This window comes from Echeneis naucrates, chromosome 16 (assembly GCF_900963305.1).
Source record: "Echeneis naucrates chromosome 16, fEcheNa1.1, whole genome shotgun sequence".
Classification (NCBI taxonomy): domain Eukaryota; kingdom Metazoa; phylum Chordata; class Actinopteri; order Carangiformes; family Echeneidae; genus Echeneis; species Echeneis naucrates.
Genome location: NC_042526.1, coordinates 18,750,376 through 18,776,685, shown reverse-complemented (window position 1 = coordinate 18,776,685; position 26,310 = coordinate 18,750,376). Strand labels below are relative to the sequence as shown.

At 39.1% G+C, this 26,310-nt stretch overlaps 1 protein-coding gene across 4 annotated transcripts; it reads right to left on the bottom strand.

Annotated features, from left to right (window-relative positions):
* Positions 1–89: 89 nt before the first annotated feature.
* On the bottom strand, positions 90–25,809 carry ankrd26 (ankyrin repeat domain containing 26). 4 transcript variants are annotated; one of them, XM_029523345.1, is made up of 45 exons: positions 25,333–25,784; positions 24,904–25,121; positions 24,336–24,624; positions 23,454–23,568; positions 23,128–23,301; positions 22,637–22,743; positions 22,108–22,245; positions 21,756–21,916; positions 21,244–21,280; positions 21,090–21,159; positions 20,957–21,011; positions 20,671–20,864; positions 17,889–18,114; positions 17,349–17,410; positions 17,160–17,259; positions 16,810–16,908; positions 15,788–15,849; positions 15,633–15,702; positions 15,478–15,522; positions 14,812–15,075; positions 14,595–14,690; positions 14,434–14,504; positions 13,124–14,011; positions 11,909–12,078; positions 11,381–11,596; positions 10,818–10,848; positions 10,571–10,712; positions 10,275–10,488; positions 9,900–10,083; positions 9,627–9,773; positions 9,023–9,485; positions 7,780–8,285; positions 7,478–7,630; positions 6,978–7,153; positions 6,686–6,779; positions 6,464–6,505; positions 6,008–6,085; positions 5,310–5,444; positions 5,095–5,207; positions 4,666–4,813; positions 4,248–4,538; positions 3,747–3,982; positions 3,252–3,495; positions 1,348–1,393; positions 90–1,241 (listed from the first exon to the last, which is right to left on the bottom strand). In XM_029523345.1, exons 3-45 carry the CDS (start codon positions 24,533–24,535, stop codon positions 1,117–1,119), a joined length of 7,188 nt encoding a protein of 2,395 aa, XP_029379205.1. In that variant the 5' UTR covers positions 24,536–24,624; positions 24,904–25,121; positions 25,333–25,784; the 3' UTR covers positions 90–1,116. The 4 variants fall into 4 exon arrangements, with proteins under 4 accessions (XP_029379205.1, XP_029379204.1, XP_029379207.1 ...); XM_029523344.1 differs by having other exon boundaries at positions 24,938–25,121; XM_029523347.1 differs by lacking the exon at positions 24,904–25,121 and having other exon boundaries at positions 25,746–25,809.
* Between the last annotated feature and the right edge of the window lie 501 nt (positions 25,810–26,310).

Sequence of the window (26,310 nt, the reverse complement as noted above, 5' to 3'; positions counted from 1 at the left end):
ACAAAAGCGCAAGCTTTTCGTGATTGGTTGTGTGTACATATATAAAACGCATATGTATGTATATAAACTTTAACACAAATTTCCTCACGTACCCACACATAAATGAGCCAATCATGTGATGTATCATTTGACCTGTTATGTAACAGCTTGCGATTCTACAGTGTCCTTCTGATCAGTTCATTACTTTTGACCGCCCATGATTGCACACTGCTGGCAAACGATTCAGACATTACCGTACTTACGCCTTAACAACCTATTTTACTAGCTGCAGTAGAAGGTCATTAGTCTCGTATCCTGTTAGTTTCATCAAAACATCAATAACTCACTCAAGTTCAGGGTTTTCTGGTTTAATTTACAACTTTAGAGCTTTCTGTAGTGTACATGCATCAGAAATGTTTCTCTTATGTATTTTCTTACAGTATTTATGAAAGAAAAATAAGTATTTCACTTTCACTGGCCCTAAAAACAAACCAAGCTAAAGCTGGCAGTTGTAGAAAAACAGTTCACCCTGAGATAATTCCAGCTCGTCCTATTCGTTTATATCATGTTCATTATAAAAATGAAATAAATAAAATTAGCGTTAACACAATAAGCCAATGAGTCTAATGAATTAAGACCAAGACAGATATTGCACCATCTGATGGCACGTACCAAATATAATATCTTGGCAAAAATGGCCAATGATGCATATGTCAAATACTTAGAAATCAAGATTTTACAACACCAATATTCACAAATAAAAATCCTAATTATGATTCATTATATATATATATATATATATATATATATATATATATATATATTGTGCTAATGGAAAACAAAATAGTTATAGTTTGTAAAGAAATAGTCAGAAGGAACAAATACTTTCTAGGTTCTCTCTAATTGCACCCATCAGTTATGCAACATATATAAATGACTCATGCCCTTTGTTCCTGAGCGGTTAAGTGCAATGTGCATTGTGTTTGCTCCTGTTCATAATAATGAAGAAGAGTGAATACGTACAAAGATATATTCTTGTAACTGTGACCAGACTGAGGCTTTTTGGCCTGAAAGTTGGTGCTTCAAATGGCTGAAATGCAACATTTGACGAAGAGTAAAATCCGCTGTGATGTGTGGTCAGATCATGTTGTTCTTCTTCAGTACCTCTAAGTACTGCTGTGTTGCCCTGCTGACGGGATCCCCCCTGGAGGCAGAGCCCACCGGGGACATACGGGCAGAGGCCGCATCTAGCTCAGCTGTGGCTGAGGACCAGAGACATACCAGATCATGAGGCTGCAGCTAAAAGTCACCATCTATTACATGAGACTTTGTAAGACTACATAATTACTCCAGCTGCACTGAACTCACCATTGATTAATTCCTTTGATATGTTTCTATCCAACTCACACTGCATCTGGAAAAAGAATAGAGAAAAGTTGGACTTTGACTTAAACATAATTACAAACAAAAAAAGAGCATTAAAATTAATATTTGCAAAAATTTACAAAAGATGCAGGGATGATATCTCACCACCAAACACAACACTACAGTAAATGGCGACACATCACTGCAAAGAAAATCAGGGCTATTATGCGAAACACAGCAGGACATGCCAAACATGCAAGCTCTGCTTTAGTGTTGAGTTTCTGCAAGCTGATAGGTGTTGCTTTACTGCAAGCCTGTCAGTGCAATTTATGTCCAACCTTCCATACCTACAACAAAAATTCTAAACAGGATGCATCGAATGACAAAATGTTTTTTGTTGAACGTTGAATGAATCTTACACCTATAAAACATATCTAATGTAAAACATTAAAAGGTACATGGAATCAGCTGTGTCCGTAAACACCTACATACATTGTATGTATAATATGGACAAAGAAGCATAGACAAATGTGTGGCACAGTTTCTATTCTAAATCTGTGTAAATGTTAGAAATAGTATATTAAGTCCAGTTTAAGCTCAACTTCTTCACTTATGTGTAATTTGGGAAATTATATTCTTAAAAAGAAAAGGGAGGGGGTCAATTCACTTTTTCAAAATAAATTATCAAGATGAACCTTACGAACTCCTGCCTCTACATATAATTGTTCTGTATGTACAGTGTTGTGTGGGTGTTGACCAGCTCTCCTGTGTGTTACACAGCTGATTACCACAATTTATTCATTTGATCATTCATTTGATTAATTTTTCTTTTCGTAAAATTAACCTGATTGAAGCTTCAGCCTCAGAACAAAAAGAAAAAATGTACACAATTTGTAATCTACCAAAAGTGGAGTGTGAAGAAAGTCAACTCAAAGCAGAGAATCAAAGAGGAGGGGTCAAAAAGGCACATTCTAGTTAATCCTCACTTAAATTTTCCAAATTTAATTTTAGTAACTTTTGATTAATTTTTGTAATTAAATATTCACCAACAATAAGCTATAAATAACCGGTTGTATCTCTTCATAATTTAACTGTGGCGAAATAAAATAGGAAATAGCTCAACAATTAAGTGGATCTCTGTCATAGATGTCTAAACAATAGATTGCAGCTTTCACATACATTTTCACTCAAACTGCATGGTGATAATAAAAAAAAGGAATTTAACAATCACATTGCAATTGTTTTTGTGATGACTATGGAATTTTTGGCTAGGGAACCTCTGTAGCATCAAGTACTTGATGCAAAGTCTGAAAAGAGGGTCAAAATCTTTGGTTGCTTATTTTCTGAGCAAACCCAGAATTCAAGCAGAGCTATAAATGTGAGCCCACTGCAGGATGAAGAGAGCTGCAGCCAATTGACACTAAGCTAACACATCTACACACCTGGTTATGAGTCTGGCTGAAGAGAGGAGAGATGAGAGACAGACTTTTGAGCTAGAAGCTTCAGAAATAGAAGAAAGGTTAGAAGAAGTCCCACTATCATGAAGGCTAGAGATAGAGTGAGGAAGAAACAATATGTAGGAGTAAGGAAAAAAAAATACAATGATTAGAAATAACTTCGGTTTTGAAGGTTTTTGGCAAAGAAGACTCACAATCTGGAATGTTTGATGTGCAGTGGCTCATAACTCATAGGGTAACACATCTCTGTAGTTATGACAACATAAGACACTAACTGCTCCACAAAACAACATATTTGAACAAACTCCACCAGTTACACAGTAATAATGATGACAACCATGCTGCCATTTAAATGAAAATGGCCCAAAATAAATGAACTTGTCTCTACAAAGAAAGGTTATGTGCAATTCATCTGAATGAAGAAATGTGTCAATCATTGACTCTACACACCTTGGCTAGGTAGTCTTCCACCCTGCTGTTCTGCCCATCAGTGATTGGGCTGAGAAGGGAGAGTCCAAGACCAAGGCTTCTGTTGAGAGGTCCCAGTGTGGTCCCATAGTTTGCTGGTGAACCCAAAGAGCCCACATCCATTGATGGCCCTCCAAGGCTGCCATTTGCAATGCTGCTGGTGATAAGAGATCTGCTGCGCTCGTTAAGCAACTTGGAATTGGCTTCTGTGAGTCGGCTGTTGGCTCTATGGAGGAAAACACAAGTGTCATCAGTTTTGATGCCTTTCTCATATTATACAATGGCACATTATAATATTATGATTTATTCAATATAGTGCTTTTGAAATTTTGAAATTAACTGAACAGGTCTTAGGCATGAGGTAACAGCAGTGGGTTTTGCAGGATGTCAAGTGGAGGTTAATGTTTCTCTAGTTCAAAATGAACTTCAAAATAAAATCAGGGGTGAGCTTCAATGGCGAGAACAAGCCGGTGTCACCTGTCCAACTTGGCTGCCAGGGACTTGCGTAGGCGCAACTCCTCAGAGTAGAGCTGGTGGTATCGCTCCAGTTCACTGCGTGTGGACTCTCTTTGGCTAAGGCTGTCCTGCTGGGCGGTCCTGGCGCGGCCCAATTCTCCCTCCAGCTCCTGGATCTTCTGCTCCAGTTGAGAACGCAGATTAGCCTCATTGGCTGCTTTAATCTGATCTAGTGCTTCTTGGGATGCTGCCTGGGACTAGATGAGAAACACACACACACACAATCGTATATAATCAGGCATAATAAAGGTTTAAGACACACGCACATATAGCTATTGAGAAATGAAGAAGAATTAATTACATGCTCTATATGAACACCATATTAAAATTAAAATACATTATTATGATCAAACCTCAATATTAATTTAGTCAGTATTATTATTAACTCAATCTATTTTATATTTAATTTGCATGTCATGTTGTTTCCACTGCTGGATAATGTGTGTTTAGGTCAATTTTCACCTGCAGGAAGAGGTTGACCTGCTCCAGCTTCGCTTGAATTTCTTGACGGGCTCTGTCTTCTGCGTTGCGGCGGTATTGCTCTGCCTGGTTTTGCTCCATCTGTGCTGCCTCCATTCGCTGTTTCAGGTCCAACACCTCCTCCTCAAGCTGCCTCTTACTCCTCTCCAGCTGGTCTGTACTCCGGCTGAAGCTCTTCAGGGAGGCCAGCTGATCCTTTAGCTCTCCGTTGACCTTCTCTAGTTGGCTACGACGAGAGGTTTCCTTCTCCAGCTGCACCTGCAGGTCATCCACCTAAAGCAGAGCAAAGGTCTGGGGTGAAGCTCTGCTAACTGACACCTCCAGGGGTCACTAAAGACATAATTTTTCAACTCTGCTAAGTCCTGGTTTATTCTTTAGGAGACTGTTCAGAAAGACAAACCTTTTCTCTCATGTGTCCGAAGCCACCTTCAGCCTGACTGTGTCTGCCATGGTCTATCCGTAGGCTGCTCATAGGAGAAACAGCCTCAGCACCACCAGCGTCTTGATCTCGCAGTTTCTTCTTTGCAGTCTTCAATAGCGTACGCAGCCTTAAACATATAGGCAAAATGTAGGGGACAAAATAAGGTGAAATCTAAGAATAAGATACATTAGATTTGTAATTAAGAGCAAACAAACACAGAAACACATAATCATGATTACTTGTTAAACATCAAAACTAGTTTGGTATAAAAGTAGAATAAAAACCTTAATTCACCATAGTCACATAAGCCAGGAAAGACTGCACTCTACTGGATCCTATTTGGGTCTAAATAGTAGGAGAAGGGGCTGCCATAGATGAGGAGGGTGTGGGGAGTAGGACAGGAGTCACCTGTACATTTCTTTTTGAAGATCTGTGTTTCTCTTCATTTCTTGATCGAGGCGAATATCTACAGCTTTCTTCTGCTCTGCTAATTTCTTAGCTTTCTTCTTCTCTATTGCCATCTGGAACATTATGATTTATTGTCTTAAGGGGTGACTATGGAATTAATCATATATAATAACATTAGCCTGAAAACAACAATGCAATTGCATTGGTATGATCACCTGGGTACTCAGTTCCCCTTTTTCCTTTTCAAGCTCTGCCAGGCGCAGTCCTAACTTCGAGCGACTCTTCAGCTCCTCCTCCCACAATGCATGAGAGTCATGGGCTGTGTGAGACAGCATGCTCTGCTTCTGGACCTAAGAAAAAAAGAGAAAGTTGTGAATATTTGTTTAAAACACACCAACCACGAGCAACAGTCAGTTTGATATGCTGTTTAAATTTTAAGTTTGATCAGCTGAACTGAGAGAAACTTTGATAATGCTGTGAAAATGTGGCCTTTTCTTTTCTAATGAAATAAAATAAAATAAAAATCTGGTATCTGGTTTGTTTGTTTTTTTATTTCAAAAACTGGATTTCACTTCAAAAGAAAACAAGTCTTTATGACTATTTATAAGGACAAAGTTTGAACACCTGGTTCTCATGTTCTAGAATAAATAATTTTCTTTAATTGTTAAGTGAAGCGCTGCGGCAAGAAACATCTTGTTCTAAGTTTGTTAAAAAAAAGTTTGTTTTTGTTTTAAGCTTGGTTTCGAAATTGTTTCAAATATCAACTGCTTTCACAAAAATCTGGATTGTAATATAAATGTCTAATCATTGAGGTGATAATAATGCTAACTGTTCCCTCAAAACTCAACAATACACAAACTCCCTGCTCAGACTTAAGGGTTAATCTGGCACAAAAAACAATAATTCCACCAACCTCTCTACTGAGTTGGTCTTCCAAAGTCATCTTACTACTTTGGAGGTTTGTAACCAAGTCCTCCAAATGACTTCTGACCTACAGAAATAAGAAAAGCATACAGTAGCCAAAGGTTATTAAAATGGGAGTTTGTTTTCCTGTTGATTTACTTTTTTTAGATAATTTCAGAAAGTTGAGGACACTTTTGAGTAAAGGAAGTAACATGCATCATGCAACTTGAGACAAAAAGGAGTGAAAGACCCCACATACTAAGGTTTAAGGGAGAAAACACATTTAGACTTCAAGAAAAAGCCCAATCCAACACAGAGTTCAGTTTGAATTACAGCTTGAAAGAAGAACCCACAAAGCCCAGATGCTTTTGATTTAGCAAAAAGAAACCAAATAATGTAAGGTATTTTTGTACATTTTTTATTCCTTTGAAAAAAGAGGTAAACCAAACAGAGAATCTAAGCCTACATCCACAATACCAACCCCTCCTCCAGGTAAGTAGTCAGAATGCTGGAAAAAGATTGGATACCTTAAAATATAATAGACTTCAAAGACTTCATAAATTCACGTGAGCTAGTTTATATCAGAGTGTGACAAGATATTGTAAGATGTTTCTTTAATTACAGAAACGTAGATATGTCACTACTGTGATCCTGCAAAATCAGTGTGTACAATGGTTTTATCACTTACCATGACAGCTTCCTGAGCCCCTTTCTGAAGAGCTTCAATTTTGTTGGACTGTTGCTTTGCAGCTGCTTCCAGTCTGGCATTCTCTATCTCAAGCCTAATGTCACATTACATTGACACTCTTTACCACAGTCACATACTATATGCAGAAACATAAATACTCTCATGGTAGATAATGCTAAAACACATATTACTGAACACAGTTCATTTTCTGTTATAGAGTTCCACAGGATTATTTACGGAATATGATACAATGAATGGATCAATCTTTCAGTTATTTTCAGGTTGAACATACCTCTGCACAGCCTCCTCCAACTGTTTTATGGTTGTGCCAGAGGCTGCTGAGGCAGACAGCGCCTCCTGGAGTTTCTGAGCAGAGGAGGCAAGTTCTTTGTCCCGTTCATCTAGACTGCTCTTCAGACTGTTGATGCGTCTCTCAGCCTGCATGTAGAGGTCTTCGCATTCCTCCAGCTAAACAGAAACAGAACATCTACCTGATCAGCACTGTGAAGTTAATTTCAAATCAAATACACCTTTATTGTCATCTTGCTTGCAGCAGTTCTGCAATGCAAAATGGGTTTCTAGCAAATACCAAAGCATTCCAATTTACTTACAAATTGGTGAATATACAAAGAATAATTTTCTCATTCAATCAACTGCTATGTTACGTAAGTATGCTGATAATAAGCCATTTCATTTAACCTACAGTTTAAGGTGCTTCATAATCATTAACCCAGCTACTATTAGAGAGATGAGAGTATGCTACCACAGGGTGTCACTGTTCCTTTCTGTTACCTTTCCTTTAAGCCTATCCATATCTTTGAGGAGCCGAGCCTTTTCTTCTTCCAGGTCATTGCGATAGCGAGTGTTGACCTCAAGAGAAGCTTCACTCATTGACAGCTTCTTGAGTGAGTCGGCAAGCTCCTGCTGCAGCTGCCTTAGACTAGTCTGTGCACAGACAGAATCCAGAAAAAGCAAAGGTTGTTGGATGTTAGATAAAGGGATATCCTTAGGTGGCGGGTAGTAGGAGGGCTAAAATTGGGTATGGAGGAAAAGACTAGGTAATCTTATTACCCCCTGCAGAGTTCTAATCTTACCTCTCTTTCATTCTTCTCTTCCTCCAACTTGTAGATCTGATCTCGGAGATCAGCAGCCTTAGTGGCGAGTTCTTTGTTTCTCTCCTCCACTAGTTGTACCCTGTCTTCACAGTCTAAGCGCAGCTTGGACACAATGTTACTGAAACGCTCCTGGGCATCTGTTACAGCACGCTCCTTTGCGACGCCTTTGTTTTGGGCTTCCTCTAGTTGCTGCCGTAGCAACATGCCCTCACTTTGGGCTTGAGCTAACCGCTCTTGCACGGCCTCTTGGCGAGCTCCAGCACGGCTGACCAGCTCTCTCTCAGCCTGCAGAGCCATTTCTACCTCCTTGACACGTGAAATTGCCTGGTCTTTCTCCCGCTGTAGGACATCCAGCAGCAGGCCCTTCTCTGTCAGCTGCAGTGTAACCCGATGAACTTCATTCTCCATGCTGTTTCCACGAGCCTCTGCTTTAGCCAGCTTCTGAGACAGCACACTGATTGTCTCACGTTGACTGGCTGATTCACCTGTAGAAATAAACACATTAGTGACAAAACTATTTTTGAAAATTAAGTTCTGAACACCAAAGCCAGGAGCAACACACAGAGCCCTTTGGTGTCACCGCAAAGACTGATACTGGTTGTGTGTATTAATTTCACATACAGGTAGGCTTGTTTTAGATACAGAGGTTCAGACCTGGTTTTCAATGGCAAATGGATGTTTAACAGAATGAGGTATTTGCCTTTTCACTTCTTTTAACTGACTAAACATATTTTCTCTGTTGTCCATATTTGATATTTCATAAAATGAATCCAATCCCAGAGTAGGCTAACTGTTAGCTTAATTCATATTTCCTTTCATTTTGGTAATTTCAGATGTATGTTGTAAAACATAAACTTTAGAAGTTATGTGTTTAGACAGTGTAGCAGTCCAACAAGATTTTGAAAGTGAACGTTCAAATTAGTGTTGATTTAAAATTTAATATGTGGCCCTATGCTACTCTAGTAAATTCTGTGGTCACACTAACATGCAAGATTAAACGTAAATTTATAACTAATGTACTGCCAAACCTGCATTAAGGAATGTTGCATAATCTATTCACGTATGGTGAGTTTTAAATAAGAAACTTTTTCGAGAAGCCAGTGCTTGAATAAAGAAATGTTTTATGTCCCTAAACACTGAATGCGTCTGTAACAAAGCACAAGCCACTGATTGTGCTGGTTGAGCATAGATGAGTTTTCAGACTTTTCCTACCACTACTAACCTGTGAGTCTGTCTTTAAGACGCTGGTGTTCCTCTTTCTCCCGGAGCAAAGCTTTTTCTGTGTTGGTGTGTGCAGCCAGGCAGCGCTCAGCTTCCTTCACTGCATCAGCCAGGCGTGTACGAGTAGATGCCACCTCTACCTCTAGTGTTTCACGAGTCTGTCGCTCATTTTCCAGGCGTGTCGATACAAAAGTTAACTCAGATTTCAAGGTGGTCACCTGGTTATTGGAGCTGAAGACAGTTTGAGTAAGGGCTTCATTGTTGAGTTTGAGATCTCGCTGAGCATCTTCTAGCTGTTCCTTAAGGGCCTCATTCTCCTCCAAAATGTGGCTCTCTTTGAGACTGCTGTTGGCCTGTGAGCGCTCGAGCTCTGACCTAAGGATGCTCAGTTGCTCCTGCAAGCTGGCAGTCTGCTGCAGCAACTCTCTCTCTCTGTCACTGGCCTCAGTGAGTTGAGACAAGGCCTTTTATGGACAACAGCAAAAAAAGCATATAAAAGATTTCACTCAGACACATATACATATATCTCTTCTTTGCACCCTACTGTATCATTGTTATTTTAAAGTATGCTCTAAAACAATGATTACCATGACAAATAGGATTACCTCATTGCTTTTGCTTATATTTCTTTTGTTCTCCTCTTCTATCTGCTGTTGCTTACGGAGATGGCTGTTAAGAAGATTTTCTTGCAGCGTCCTTGCACTACGCTCCTGAGCAAGTAGTCTCTGGGTCTCACTATGGTCCTCCTCAAGCTTAATGGTTAACATACAACCCACAGATGAAACAATCACATATACAACAAACGGCAACTGCACAAAGCTACTGATAAAATACAAACAATTGTACAAATAAATATTGACGTCAATTAAAGAGTTTACCTGTTTCATGTTGCTGGCTAGTGCTCTCATCTCCAGCTCCAGGTTCCTGAGGCTCAGTTCCACCTTCTGTCTCTCCTGGACCTCTAACTGATGCTGCTCCTCTGTCCTCCTCAACTTATCTCTGGTGGTGTTGTACATCATATTGGCATTGCAGCGGTTTTCTTGCTCCTGCTTCAGCTGAAATCTAAACCAGGCACAAACATTTTAAGTTTCTAGATCAATACAAAAGAAAAAAAATTAGAAAATAAACAACCATATTGGCATTATAGCAACAGCAAGCAGGAATAATGCACAAAAATATGTATAGAGAGAGCAATACTGTGTGGAAAAAAGTATACTGCGAAATTGCTTTTAAGAAAAGGAAGTAATGCTCACTTGAGGTTTGTGACTTCAGTCTGCAGTTCCAGCTGGTTGCGCTCCAAGGCCGATTTCACATCTTTAACTTCCTCCAGAGAGCTCTTCAATTCTCCTCTCTCCATTTCAAGTTGGCTCACCTTGTCTGTTAGGTAAACATGGCGACTCCTTGCTTTTTGGATGGAGCGCTCATATTCATGGAAAATGTTCTGCAGCTTCACCATGTTTCTTGAATCTGTGAGATGCAATGTGGCGTTGAGGGCTTAAAGAAGTCTTATTCTTCCATAATTTAGCATTTGAATAAGCTGAATGAGTACCTAAAGTGGTTGAATCAAGCTTTTGAATGAGGAGGGATGCATGATGGTAGCCTGAAGTGGGCGAGTCAATGTCATCTGTGGCTGTGTCTGATGACTGAGTGAGTTCATCAAAGTCTTCTGCCATCTCTGTGATTTCTGGATTCTGTTCAAGGAACAAAGTGAGTATATATATTGCATTCAGTTGCTCATTCTGTATTATGTAGCCTTACTTGGGTACATCTAGCTATGGAAAGAATAAGAGTTTTACCTCATTTTTTTGTTGTCTACTGGTTGACAACCTGAGTCCAACAAACACATGGAAAGAAAACAGGAGTTACAAGGAAAACTGATATACATTTTGAGAGCTGCATGGAGCTATTTTGAAGTATAATGGTATAATGCAGTATACAGTTAAATTTTTTGAAAATCAAGGATTAGTCATGCAACTATTTAGGATAATAGAATTAAAATTAAGATTTTAGGTAACACCCTAATCACCCACCACTAGTGTTATAAAGGCCTGTTCTGACTGGATGCAAAATAAATCTTTTACCCAAGTAATTTCTCTTATCTTCATGTATCTCTCTGCTTTGTCTTCTCCCTATTTTCCTCTTAAAAGCCTATTAAGTTTAGTCAGGAAAGTTTTCAATGAGCATGATTTATTTTTCAGTAATATTGTTTTTGACTTCCTGCCTTAAATCTGTGCCTGTTCTCATTTATTTGCTTGTTTCCACTGTGTTTATGTGTAATTGTGCTGCCTTTTTTAGTATACCTTATGCGTTAGTGATAGAGGTGAAAGTGATACACATATGTGGCATACTGCATATATACCTTCCTTCATCGTCCGACACTTCACTTAAAGTGCTATCGTCAAACACAGAGAGAGGATCTCCGTTTACATGGGTGTTGGTCTGAGGGGCTCTGCTGTTCTGGGCCCCTCTGACCAGCTCCAGCTTTAAGGCCTCCTCTACAGCTTGTTCCTTCTGTTTGTTGCTATTGTAGGTCTGCTGAGGTGGAAGATGCAATTTCACTGGTGCCCTGCTGGTGCTATAAAGAGCAGTAAACTTGAAAGTCAATAAGTTGTGATCTAAGCTTGAAGACACTTGGAGGCATTAATGAAGAAATTGCAATTGCAATGAGTAAAAGAGACGCATTCTGTTGAATATATCTCTGGATAACTGTTTTACCTAAAGACACAGTCACAAAGAGCAAAAATAAAATCTTCTCTTGTAGATATCTTTCTTCAAAATGTAGAAGAATGTAGCTTTTATTGTTTGAAATGTGAAAATTTCAAAAACATAATTAACATTATGCAAGTGTAACATTATGCATGCAAGGGTAAATTAAGATACAGCATACCTCTTGATGCCTGCAGGTTGGTGAACTGCTTCAGTTTTACTTAATAGCTTGACACCACACCTGATCTCAGGTTTCTCAGCACACACTTCTTCCAATGTTGTTCCACCAGTATCCTGGGATGTACTGGATTCCTCGACCTCCACTGCAGCTTTTGTTGTCTCTTTGCAAACCTGAAAAGAAAAGGGTACATATTTGATAAATGGCCTTGTGACACCTCATCCTAACTGAAACAGTTGGGGGCCAGCCTTTTTAAGATGCATTTTGGTACAGCTTCTTATACACTTTGTCATACATAATTTAGTGTCACTCCACCCTTCAGAGAGACCAAACACCTGAGTGAGGTTAGTGCAATTGACATGATATTGGAAAGAACTATGACTCTGTACAATGCTCACTCTGGCATTCTCAGTAAATGAAGAAAGGAAGTCTCATCAATATTTACATATCTGTGTTCTTTCAGAGACCTTCCAAAAAACAAAACTAGAATCTATAGAAAAGAACAATTCTTCATGAATTGCAAATGACCCCAACAAACTATGCTTCTCTTTAAAGCATCCCCACTATCTCAGCAACATAAGTTGTTGTTCTAAATATGCCAAATCGATGAACACAAAGATAAAGAGCAATATTAATATTTCCTTCACTGCTTTCTTTCAAAGACACCCAAGCAGCACTACATAATATAGACAGAGTTTTTACACAAGTACTGTTCAACATAAAAATACATGCAAAATCCATGCACAATGGGAAAAAAAAAGGAAACGAAAGAATGCACAAGTTTGAAGTGTCTGTGGTTTTGGAGTACAATCAAAAATTATATATTGGACCTGCAAGTCAGTACCAAAGGCCTCCTTAATGCAGAGCAAATTATCTTCCAGTTCTAGCTCAGTACTGTTTTTTTATGGTTAAGAGGAGATGCAAAAACATAGAACACATGCAAGATTGATGTTTTTATTTGAAATCAAACAAAAAAAAAAAAGAAAACATTAAGACATAGACAATGAACATTAAATAGAAAAGAATGAAATTAGATCATGATGTATGGCCAAGTTGGGTCTTTTGAAATGGCTGAGAAATGAAATAAAGCACATGAAGGAAAAAAGAAAAAGAGAGAGGAGCTAGAAGAAATTATACAAGGCGGCCATCTTCTACCTCTTTCTGAAGTGGGGCCTTTTCTTTCTCCAAATTCAGGAAGACAACCTTCAGCATTCCTACCTTATGTTTAAACCTTTCCACATCCTCTTGCAGCTCCTCAGAGACACCTGGCACAGACACTGAATATCTGCTCAGCGAAGAGGGGTGAGGCTTGGTAACCTTGTCAGAATCCTTTTCTGAAATTGCATTGTTCTTCTCAGCTTTATATAGATCAGCAGTTTTCTCAATTTCTCGTTTGTCAGATGGCCTTTGTTTAGTCTCATCTTGAGCTAATGAGCTACGGTCAATATCAGAAATGAGTAATGTTTGACTGTCAGTAAAGGCTGCAGCAGTATGATGCATGTTGCTCCCTCTCCAAGCTGTGTTGAGTTCAGGAGAGTGAGACCTGTGCTCATCGTCAGTGGAACATTCTCGCTCCTTGCACTTGTAGCTGTCACAGACAGACGGAAGCTGACCAGCTTGCGCCCCATCTTCACACAAAGAGTGGTCAGCTGACTCTGTCATAGAGTCTTCCTGTGCAGACTCCCTCTGCTCAGGTATGGTGAGAAGGACAGCACTTCTTGCTCTTGCTGCTGGCTGCACAATGATTTCCCCTTCTTCTTCATCACTTAACTCCTCTGCAGAGTTAGATTCGGCTGTGGCCTGTTCTTCTTCAACATCTTCAGCTGGACATCTTGATTTCAGCAGTTCTCCAAACTTCTCCTTTAATTCTCCTGCAACATTCTTGAAGGTAGATTTTACCTCACGTTTCTCCACTTCTACCCAGAGCTTCTCATAGCGTTTCTCCCATGGAATGTCATCACTTTTATCACTCATTTCACTCCTTTGTTCAGGACTGTGTTGTTCTATAAGGTCAATATCCCTTCCTCCTCTGTCTGAGCCAACATGGCCAGAGGACCATGGGCTATTAAGGTCTAACCCACATGTATCTCCTGCACCATCTTTCTCCTTTGGTGACATGGGTGGGCGAGGAAAAACACAACACACACACAAAAGACAAAAAGTGCAAAACACCAAGTTTTGATGTTAAATGAAACAACCAATTTTGACATGACATTCCACACTTGTATCACTTCACAATTATCTTAATATTTGGAGAAAATAAAAAATTCAAATAAAGAAAAGATAACCAAATCACTGCAATTCCAAATCTGATTAGAAGTCAAAAACTATGTTAACATGGATGACTTGTAAATATGTTGCATTATGGCTGGACATGAAATTGTTATGTGACTAGATCATGTGATCCTGTTTCCATTTTATTGGAAAAAATCATGGATGGTGCTCTATTTTTTTTTTTTTTGGGTGGGGGGGTGGGGGGGGGGGGACTGCCAATACCATGGTAAGTATTTCCCCTGGGTATTTCTCACCTTTTGCTGAGACTTGTCAGACTCTTCATTAGGTTCACTGTCTCTTGGCATTGCTGAAAGCTCAGGAAAACCTAAGGAGGCAGATTTTTTTTTTTTTTAATCTAGAACAGAAGGCAATAATGCATAATAACAGATTACTTTAAAAGGCAAATAAATCTCACCTGGTTTAAACACTGCCTGTGGCTCAGCTATACTATCAAGCTGATTGTCAATTTTGGTTGTATCGGAGGGAGATGTTGGATTTTTTGGTTCCCAATCTGATTTTAGGTGAGGGTAAGTCAGAGAGAAACTGAAATTATGTACTTGTATGATTTGCTTTATTGGTTTAAAATGCATAAAAACATTTGTAAGAACACAAATGGACTTCTCATAGTTTACCTTCTTCACTCTCTGGATTCTGATTCACCAGCTTCCTTGCTCGAGGTTGTGGATGGGGTACAAGTTCAGGAAATATGCTAGGCACACTGATCTCTGGGCAAATGCTCCTCTGAGGTGTTAGGGGTGCTGTTGGACTAACATCTTCACCCTGCTCTTTAACAGATGAATTCTTGAATCCTGGAAACTCAACTCCAGGAGAGGCCACTCTGCGGCCAGGCAGGGTTTTCTTACTGATTGTACTGGCTGTGTCCCAGTCTGATGCATCTGTGACATTAAAGCAAATCAACAAAATATGACAGTAATATTGCTGAAGTTAACCATTGTTTCTATGTTCCCTGAGTACAAATGCTGCTATTATATAAGGCACTATTGCATGACAATTGAAAGGCCCTGTGATATAAGTTATTTAATTAGCTAGTTTATGTTTACCAACCTGATTTTTGAACTTCAAGAAGTATGAGGACAGAAACATACAAGGTCGAAAAAGTCAGTGTCCAAGCACAGCACATTTTGGAGATTAACAAAAAAAAAGGAACAACACCCGAGTATTTGATTGCTATGTTTTGACATTGCATTGCACTGCATTGTTTAATGGGAAACACACAAGAGTACTGAATCAAATGCTTGCTTGCACATTAAAATTAAATACAAATGCTGTCATCTTACCTTCAATATCATCAACGTCACCCAGACCAAGATCTTCCATTACGTCTGTAAAGACAAATAATAGAAAGGCTGAAAACTGAAACCTGCCCAGATCAATTTTCCAACATTGGGAATTATGACAATCTGGGTTGTTTTATTTAGGTTATTAGATTTACCTGTCTTTCGGTCACTATCCCCTTCAAGTTTGCTTAAAACACTGAGCGGTTCCCATTTTGCCTTCTCAGTCTGGTAGACAGGGAAAATAATTCTATTGGATTCCAATAGGTCACAGTTACTTTTATCTTTAACGCCATTATATTACTGAACATACCCCTCTCTGTGTAGTATCATCTCTTTTAGCATGTTCTCTTTCTTCATCATTATTATTTCCAACTGCAAGAGATGAGACATGTCTGTTATGTCTGAGCCCATACAATTAACTTTTTCTGTAAGAAACAAAACAATATTCTGATGAAGCTGGGGTAGTTTGCCAGAACATTGCAAAAGCATTCCCATGCAAATGTGCTCATGGTTAATCAGCATGTAGCTAACATGATAGGGTGTCAGACAAGCTTTCAGGTCCTGCTCAAACCTGGCATTAACATTATGATTAAGGTGATCCAATGACAAGAGGCCAGGACATAAAGGCCACACACATTCAGAGGTGGTGTGGTCCACTTTTTGCCACATCCTTTCAGCAGTGTGAAGTTATCTACTCTAATGATGTCCTTTGTCAAGAACCAGACATTTTTTATAATTTAAGAAGGTTTTGTCTAATTTGTGTTTGTTTTATTATTTCAAATAGCTAATGTATTACTTGGTTATAGAGCTGTGTGCAACACATTGACTTTTTCAATGCCTTGCTCTCTGTCTCTGTCTATCGAACACATTATAAAAATAGTATTTATATTATAAAAACATTGTCAGACTGGCTAAAGACTATGTATATACAAAGAGGAAGTAGGATCAAATCAGAAGCAGTCACTGGGGACGCATGTGGACATGTCATGTGTGTACAGGAGTACACAGTAGACCCGTCTATTTATGCTTGTCTCACCCAAAAGGCATGTCAACACCAGGTCTGCATAGATCCTTAGAATCTGCAATCTGGTTTCAAGGGGATACAATAACTTTGGTCACTATTATTTCAGCCAAAACACAGATGAAGCAAGACAAAAGTAAAAACGGTGGCCACTTTAGTCCAAAATTTGGAAAAATTAGGTTTAAGGATGGCAGGCAAGATGTGGTAGTGTGTGCTGCATGCACTTTCTTCTGGTGATCATGAGGTGGTTTTAAAGCCTTGGGTAGTGTTAACATGCTGTTCCTCAGACCTATGACAAAACATTAATTTACCCCAGCTGCCTCTTGGCCTGCCTACACTCCTCCGAGGCACTAGAACTGTCATCCTATTGCCTCCTTCCCCTTTTACAAAAGAGGGAATATAAAACAAGTCTACAAAAGAAATGTAATATATTGTTGAAATAAAATGTTTGCATTGATGGCAATACATCTCAAATTCTCCACAATAATTACACTAAAAACATGAAACTTGAATCCTTATCCTCATGAGGAAATTACTGTGTGCATTGACATACTGAAGCATTTTTTGTTTTATAATTAAATAAGGCTATACTGTTCGTATTGCATGAAATGATGCCTGGAATGTCTTAGTTGCTTAAAAACACAAAAGCAAACATGCTTACTTTCTTTAGCCTCTTCTTCAACTGCGGACATTTCCTCTTCATCCTGAGTATGCAAGCCTTGTTTCTCTTCATGTGGCACATAGTGGTTTTCTGAATGGGACTTACAAGAGAAAATCAGCATGTGAGAATGCATTTGGTAAACATCTGATCTTTTATGGTGATACCAATTTTTTTTGGTCCTTATTGTACCTCAGAGTCCCAAGAATCTTCCCCCTCCTCTCCCTTCTTGAGACCCAGCTCAGACAGAAAATCTATCAACAGATGTAAATCAAGCTGAAACACTTGACAAGTTGTGATGGTCACATATAACTAATAGAGGAATTACATACAAAATACCTGCCAAGAACTGCTACCTCACGTCGCCTCTCAAAATTACATTCATCATTCAAGTCATGAATGAAAAAATTGATGTGTCTTTATTAGTGCTACGTTTTTTAATTTCACTACAATTTCACATGGTAATTAAACTAATACTTTTGATGGTAATAATGATATGATATTATTTCCCTACTATTCAACAATATTCTCATACAAGGGGAAGAAAATACTAGCCTTTTGATTTTGGACTACTATTATCCAATACCATGAAGTAAATTGGCTTGCTTGTTTACCAGCAATACATCTTGTGTTTCTGAATCTCTCACATTCAGACTGAATGTGGATTTTTTATAATTACGGGGAAAAACTATCATTAAGGGGAGTGTTGTAATCAGGTTTAATATAATTTACCTCTCTTTTTATCTTTACAGACTTCTGACTCGGGAACAGCTGAAATGGCATCAATGGACTCCCTGCTTTCTTCAAGCTGATTATTGTCACCTGAGACGTCTCCTTCCACCTCCTCTGGCTCATCATCTCTCGCCTCCTCTTTATCATCATCATTCTCATTGTCGTCGTCGTCGTCGTCGTCATCATCATCATCATCACCATCCTCCTCCTCGGAAGTATCTTCTTTCTGTGGGGAAAAGAACAAACCAAAACATAACTTATGATTTTTCAATGTGCTGGACACATGTGACTGTGAATAGTTGTAAGTCCCTAAATGTGCAGGATGTACCCTGCCCTTGCCCTCCGTGTCAACTAGGATTTGTTCCAGCAGTCCCATGTCCGTAACAGATAATGATGTCTGACAAGTAGAAAAGCACAAAAAAAGCTGAGAAAAACCATGTGAAAAAACAAGTATGATCATGATCAAGTGTTTTTAGATGCCATATTGAACAACCACATTTGACTACAGAAATTGCACACTACAATTAAAAACTACCAGTGGTACTCCTTTTACCTCAGTGACAGGCTCTTTGGTGCTGGTGAGCTGTTGATTTTTCATGACTATGCTCTCTACTTCATTGAGTGAGTCTAAATCTACATCATCAATGTCAGTCTGAGGTAACGCTTCGCCAGAAACTGTGATCTGGTCTAAGTCATGGTGCTTGCCAGCGGTGATATCTGCTTTGGTGGGAGAGCTGGAGAAAATGTCTTCCTTATTTGGTTCTTCATCAAGGTCGTCTGATGGCATTCTTGCCTGAGGAACAACAGCACTTTTATTTTCTTTTTTGCCCATGCTGTCACAGTCTTCATTTATTTCATTGTGTTTGCTAAGATTACAACTTTCAACATGCAACAGATTTTCTATATCTGGCCTGAGATCCGCTGTGGTGTCATCATTACCATCAATAATAGACTGAGGAATCTCGTCATCACCATCAATATCATCTACTCTAGTTTTTTCTTCTAACTGCTTGTCCACAGCCCTTGACTGCCTTGACTTTGGCGATGACATACTGGTTGGGGTACAAAGACATGTCTTTAAATTGTCACCATAGTCTATAACTTCATCATCTTCACTTTTATCTTTATCATCCCAGCTGCTATCATCATCTCTCTCATTATCTGAATCAAATTTTCCTTCTATCAGTGACGATGGACCAGTTGAATTGTCATCGTTATCTAGTATTTGATTTTGGTTTGTGTTATCATCCTCAAATGCTTTGGACACAGCCGGGGAGGAGTCATTTGACTCTTTCTCAATTATTTCTTTATCTTCTGCCAAATCAGAAAAGAGCTGTTCTCCAGACTGGTCTGATGTTACAACATTTGAATTATAAACTGATGGCCCCACTTTGCCTTTAGTAAAGGAGCCATTATTATTTTCAGATGAAGAATCCCACTCTGATTCATGTCCTGTTGTTTTGCCTTGTCTGTTTTTGGACAAAGGAGAGCTTATTGAACATTCTCCTAAAGAGGATTCAGTTTTCTGTATCATTTGCTTTGGTGATGCACATTTTGAAGATGGTACCACAAGTGATGAAGAATCCCATGAGGTATCTCCATGGTCTTCACTTGGTTGTGGAAATGTGCTTTCTTCTTGTGGTGTTGCTTCTTTTTGTGAATCTAATGCTTGAGCATTATTTCTCTGATCAAGTGTTTCCTTCTTCTCATCTTCTTTAGGTCCCTCAATGTCATTGTCTTCTAATGAAGAACCCCATGAGGACCTGTGTTTCCCTTCTTTGACATCATCATCAGCATCAGATATATTGTTTGAACCTTTAGCAGAAACCTCAGCTAAGAAATGGTTGTGATTAGTGTGTACAGTGTTGCGACGTAATCCCCTTCTTTGATGATCATCTTCATCATCACTATCATTCCACACTGTATCACCACTGTTTTGTTTATCAACCCAGGAGTCATCCTCCTCCTTTTCCATTTCTCTCTCTTCATTCTTAGCCTTGCTAGATGAAAGAGTATCAGTGCCATGCTGCATGGATGTTATAGAACCTCCTGTGGAAATTATGTTTCGGGATGATGACAATTTGCATTCCTTTCCAAGACTCTCATCTTCATCTGAAAACTTAGATTCTACCCTAATGGCTGACACGATACAATCCTCCTCTAAATTTAATGCCACTGGCGTTGCATAATTTGCTGTTCCAGCTGGGCAGCCAAGGCCAGTATTTTGAGTTTCGGCATCTTTCTCTGAGGCATCCTCATTACCAGGAGTCGTTCCACTAGTGTAAAAGATGTTACTGCCATGTACAGTTTGTGTATCTGAAGTGTAAATTATCTTAAGGGAAGCAGTGACTGAGGGTTTTTCTATTTTTTCATGTTCACTTGTATTGGTCTGGACAGAAGCCGCACAGTCATCCCCCTCATCATCCTCTTCACTTTCCTCATCTTCTTCCTCGTCCTCCTCTTCGTCGTCATCATCATCATCATCATCATCGTCCTCGTCGTCCTCCTCGTCCTCGTCCTCGTCCTCCTCCTCTTCTTCCTCTTCTTCTTCTTCTTCTTCTTCTTCTTCTCCTCCCCCAATTTCCTCATCAGATTCCTCTGCTTCTGGGCTTCCCTCATGAGAGCCTGTTTGCGCTTTATTGGTTGATGGCTGCTCTGAATATTTGCCTCTCTCTTGTTCTGCCCTGTCTGCTTGTTTCCGGCATACATATATATAAGAAAAAAACAAAGACAGAAAGACAGTGGTGTCACATAAATATTTAAAATATTACAAATATTTTACCTTGTATCTTGGAAGAGGGCTAGAAGTCATCTGAGGTGCTTTGGAAAGGAAGAAAAAGGGGGAGGATTCTATTGGGTGTTGCGGAGTGTTACTGGATGGTAAAGCCTTTGGAAGGGACGGGATTCTTTGGATGCTGTTTTCGCCCCCTGGCTCAGATTTTGTACCGCTCAAGGATCTGTCAACCAGTGCAGAAGCTATGGGGACGGTGGGGATAAAAGATTACTACGAAAAACCACCCACTATGGAGGGACACTTAGAACACAAAACAATGCTGAAATATTCTTACAACTTTCTCCCTTTTTAGATGCAATCATCTTCCTTAGGTTTACTTTCTGTGGTTTCTGAAAGACATCATAGCAAATGAAGGTCAAATTTGGGGGAGACAAAAAACGTACAAGGTAGAAAAGAGTACCACCAACCTTGTCAATTAAAATTGATCCATCATCATCTTCAGATGAAGGCCATTCATCTGCAGCACTTTTAGAAACCCTGAGGATAAACAACAAATAGTTTGAAGTGGGAAGTCAATTCTAATTATATGTTGCAGATCAAAAGAAGATTGTGCTCACTCACCGGCTTAGAGACTCGGACTGAGAATTGTCTTCAAAATCTGCAACAAAATAAATAAACTTGTTTTCAGGTGACGGAAATTACCATTGAACTGAATAATCAAACATGAAACAAAAGCAGAAATTATATGTCATTTCACATTGCAAAAAATTAAGAGCACCTAAATCTTTAAAGGCTTAAAAAGAATGAAAGGCAAACACAATAATCAAACACTGCATAAACAATACAATTTCCAAAGGAAATTAAAAAAGAAAAAAAAGTATGCAGAGTATCTATCCTAAGTAACTGCTAACGATCTTCAATGACAAAAAACTGACAAGCCTCTGACTGATGTTGCTGACAAAGCTCATCTCAACAAAATAATACCTCCCCCTGCTTCATTTGCTCCATGCTCTAGATCCAGTCAAGAGGTAATGCATGAGGAACAAATGAAATAATCAAGGTCAATAATGAAAGGTCATAATTGTATCCTTACAGTTCTGTCTTTCTATTTTATGTGATGAAAATTTCCCTACCATCTTTGTCGGTGGCTGGCCCTCCCAATGAGAAGCCTGCTTCAACATCTTGGAAAGGACTGCCCAACAGCAGCTTTTTCTTGTTTTTGTTGCGCCCCAGATGTGACACAGAGGGCCCATCATTCCTCTGGGTACCATGTTCAATGATCAGGAGAGAACAACTAAAACAGAATGAAGACATAATAAATTTCTCAATGAACTTTAATCTCAGTCATGAAAATGAAAATATACAGCAATCTGCGTGCGATATCTTATTTTGTGTAAATTCTCTATTCTACTCACACAGCACAAATGCATGAAATTACAGATATATATGCTTAAACAAATAGTGCCGAAAAAAACAATAGCTTACGGATGATGCCCATTCATCACTGCGTAGTCATCAGCTGACCATCCTTTGGAATCCTTTAGCATGATATTTGCATTAAACCTCAAGAGTAACCGCAACATGCCAATTTGTCCATTGCCAGCAGCTATCATTAATGGGGACCTGCAGACAAAAATCAATGATAGCAACATGACAGGCTTTGAAATTAATTTTACAAAATGACACAGATCCAGACTTATATGCCTCTCAAAAAATTTCGGAGGGGGGGGGCTATTACTTCTTGGGCTTAACTGACAGTCTCACATTATCTAATTCTTATCTTAGATTGCATTTTGTCACTCTGCGCCAATTTAAGGGGTTGTAACTATGGTCTAGCTCTCTCTTTCTTAATTTAGTATATTGTAGATAAGAAGATGCCACCACCGGACTAAAGACTTTCTTTTGATCACACCACACGCACCTTCGAAATCAACCATACACTGTTGTGGCGAGTAACAATGATTTCAGCAACATTCTGACAATTAAGTGTATATCCTAAATGTGTCAGTGTTACCTTTGGTCTTGGTCCATCAAATTCAGATCAGCAGTCTCTTTGAGGAGAAACTCTGCCATCTCTAAATGGTCCTCCCGAACGGCGACAGTCAAGGGTGTGAATCCCTCCTAAAATGTTGGATTACAGTCAACAACTTCATGCAATGAACAAGTGTCTTGTCACACATAATACATCTGTCACACAGCAAACACTTTGACACTTTTCATAGAGTTTGGGGTTGAGCATAGCATTTGTGGTGTAAAACCAGATGAAAGTTTATTGCAATAAAAACAAATGTTTTGATAATGTGAACTGGTGTGACAAGATTTTTTTTTTTTTAATTAAGGTACATGAACATTTAAAATATTTCATCAACTATGGAATTCAAGTTGGATTTAATCACTATGGCATGCTGGTAGCGTTATTTATTCATCAGTATGAACTGAAGATTGTCCTGATCTTTGGCCTAAAGTTAAGAAATGATATTGAAGTAAAGAGGAAAAAAGAATTACCTTGTTCTGGGCATTTATGTTAGCCTCATGCCCAAGCAGGAGGATAGCAGTGGAGATGGATGGGATATTTGCTGCTAAATGCAGTGCTGTATTGCCATTGATGTCCACCAGGTTAGGATCAGCATGACTCTCCAGCAGTATGTTCAAACATCGTTCATGCTGGCCTTGCACTGCCTGATATCATGAAGAATGGACACAAATTCTGACAAAGACTGAAATAAGGCTCAGCATAATGTGTGAAGAAAGGGGGTAACTGTTATTATCATTATATATTTTACAATAAATTAAGAATCACTCTGACTTTTTTCCTTATCAGTCAAGATTACCTTCATTAAGGCGGATCTATTTTGATTGTCACATAGGTTAAGCTTGGCTTTGCTCTCGACAAGAAACTGCACCACCTCAAAATGTCCACTGGCACAGGCAATATGAAGTGCAGTCCTGTAATAATAAACGAGAAAGTGTCTCAAATTTAAGAATTGATATTCCCACTAAAACCCCTCCACTGACAATTATAAAATGTCTGAATGGTTTACAGATTCAGAGACATTGATTCTGACAAGCATTGTTGCCACTAACATTGTTAGTGTTTTCCTGATCGCAACCCATTCTGGAAACTGCTTCACTTCTGGCGCATACTAATTGTAAATGGTAACTTGACACAGCCCTGAAACATTAGTAGAAATAGGGCCACGGTGGGTCACATACATGTTACTTGGGGCTGAAAACGGCTTTTAAAATTTGCTATCAGTTTAAAAAATTGACATTACAATACCACAATGCATCTTAGATATGAAAAATATATTAAACTCCACAAACTATACTTAACAATATACACCAGGGCTCCTGCAATATGCTTCTGTACTAATGTACTTCTGTAGTAATGTGCATTCTTTCAAATGAGATAAATATAAAGAAACACATTTATCTGTGGGGAACAATTTTGACAGTTGCAACTTCAGACAACCAATGCATTAATCAAAGATAGCCTATAATTATATCCTAGAGATAGACATAGTTATGGGACACTAACCCTAACCCACTGAGCACAGTGGAGCACAAAGGGGGCTCCAAATATTGTTTTATATTTCAGACATTCTAATAAACTAGTCCCAGGATTCCTGTATAGGCATATTGTAGTTAATAATTAGTCCAGTATATAGTGAGACTTTCAAAGATGTGAAAACACAAACTTTAATCCTACTTACCTGTTCTCTTTATCAAGTTGATTGATATCATTCTTTTTAGCAAGCTGCTTCAACTTTGCCACATCCCCCAGCGATGCAGCCTTGTGAACCTTCCCCAGATCCTTTTCTTTCAGCTCATAACCAACAGAGAGCACACTCCCATTGTCGGGGGTACCGGTCGACTGTTTCTTTTTCTTGGTAAAGCTGAATATTTTTTTCATAGTGCCTAGTAGCACAATACAGCTTTTGCACCGTCACTACCTGCTACTCATCTGGTGCTGGAGGATCACCACAGGCTGCTCTTCCATCCCTAAAAATAAGACGTGCAAAGAGGATTAGACGCCAATAAAGCCGTGCAGTGAGGACTGCGGTTTTGCTTAATTGAAAAGATATAACTAAATGGAAATGTTGTTCAAGTGAGGTGACACTAACTTAATATCAAGTACAGCACAGCGATCAAACGCATATGTTGGGAGCTATCGTGCTTAACACTGGGTATGTAAGGGTTAGGGTTAACATAGCCTTGGGTGACATTAATTCAGCTGTCATGCTAACAGCGGCTTTTCAGGATATGATGAACTACATATACCTTAATTTTCTAGACCATATCTTCTAGTCCTCACCTCCTCACAAACGTCTTAAGCACCCGGGTCTGTCGGAGGACGTCCCGATTTCATTTGTTGAGCGATTTCTGTAGCGATTAAAATGCACAGGACCGAACATCTGGGCACTAAGAAATGCTTCTCGGCGGTGTTTACACGAATCCAGTTGGCGTTATATCCTGTGCCTTATCACCATGGTAACGCACTGTACAAAGCGTATGCTAATTTAGCTGCCAAAGGTTATCAAAATGCTCGTTGACAGTTGTACTGCCTCGTCATTTTTAACGCTATTATGGAGTGTACATTCACATGTCTGCTATTGGCAAAATTTAAAATGAGAGATTTACGTTTTTACCATTGCTAAAAAATAATTGTACAATATTCAGGATTATTTGTTGCTTAGCAACCTAATCTACCTTTAGTTGGCTCCGTGCTGCGCCTCCCACGTCGTCACTGTACAAGTGATGTAAACCGCCACATTTAAAACGGATTTGTAGCCGAGCGGTGCACAACAGGGAGCGTCTCTACAGACGACTTTGGAGATTTTAAACGGCAAAGCTTCTTTGCAAGGAGTCAGTTCATCTCAAAAATACGTGTCCTGTTATTCCAACAAGTGTGCCGGAGTCGGGAGCTAACGTTAACCTATGTGAGACAAACTTAACCCTGCTAACTCAAGGCTAATTAGCAAACACTGAAAAGTCAAAGCTGAACGGGTAATAAGGTTAAAAAAGAATGGTAACCTTAATGTGAATACAAACACCGTATTTAACCCGACAAAAACTGAATAAATATTAAGTACAATACAGTACAATACAACTCATACAGTAACCTGTTGATTGTCGGATTCAGTCCACAGTCAGAGCTAACGCTAATGAGCGAGTACTCAAACAAACTACTGCGCTTGACGTTTTCGACGAACCAATCATAAAGGAGATCGGTTTTTTTCTGGGGTGGGGGCAGACGCCACTCAACATCAAGGTTGGTTTACAAGCCACCAAGCGATTCACAGTACAGGCAAACCCTTGTTGAGTAATGTCAACACTTTACCACATGATGGTGGCATTTGTCTTGGAAGCATCATACTGCCAGCGCCGTTGGTACCTGCAGCTCCTATTTTCAGTTTTTGCATCAATTAGAAAAGCTATCTCATAACAGATATATTAGAAATGAAGGCTTGTTCATTCCAAAAACAGGCAGCAAGGATGTAGAGGTCCAGAATATATGAAACCTCCAAATCAGTGTCTGAGTTTAAGGACATAAAGCTACACGGAAGGAACTTTAAACACAGTAAAGAGCATATGAGTTTCACTTAAACATCTTGCCAAAATGATAAAAACAAATACAATAAATCAGCAATGAAAATATAACATCTGCAAGCCACAGAATTTATTGTC

Excerpts from the sequence above, each read along its gene's own strand:
- ankrd26 (XM_029523347.1), bottom strand. The coding sequence starts at position 24,535 with ATGAAAAAAATATTCAGCTTTACCAAGAAAAAGAAACAGTCGACCGGT. Across the intron at positions 14,691-14,811 it reads GAATCCAGAGAGTGAAGAAG|ATTGGGAACCAAAAAATCCA; the intron begins GTAAACTATGAG and ends ACCTAAAATCAG. Across the intron at positions 4,814-5,094 it reads CTTCAAAAAGAAATGTACAG|GCTGCGTACGCTATTGAAGA; the intron begins GTGACTCCTGTC and ends TATATGTTTAAG.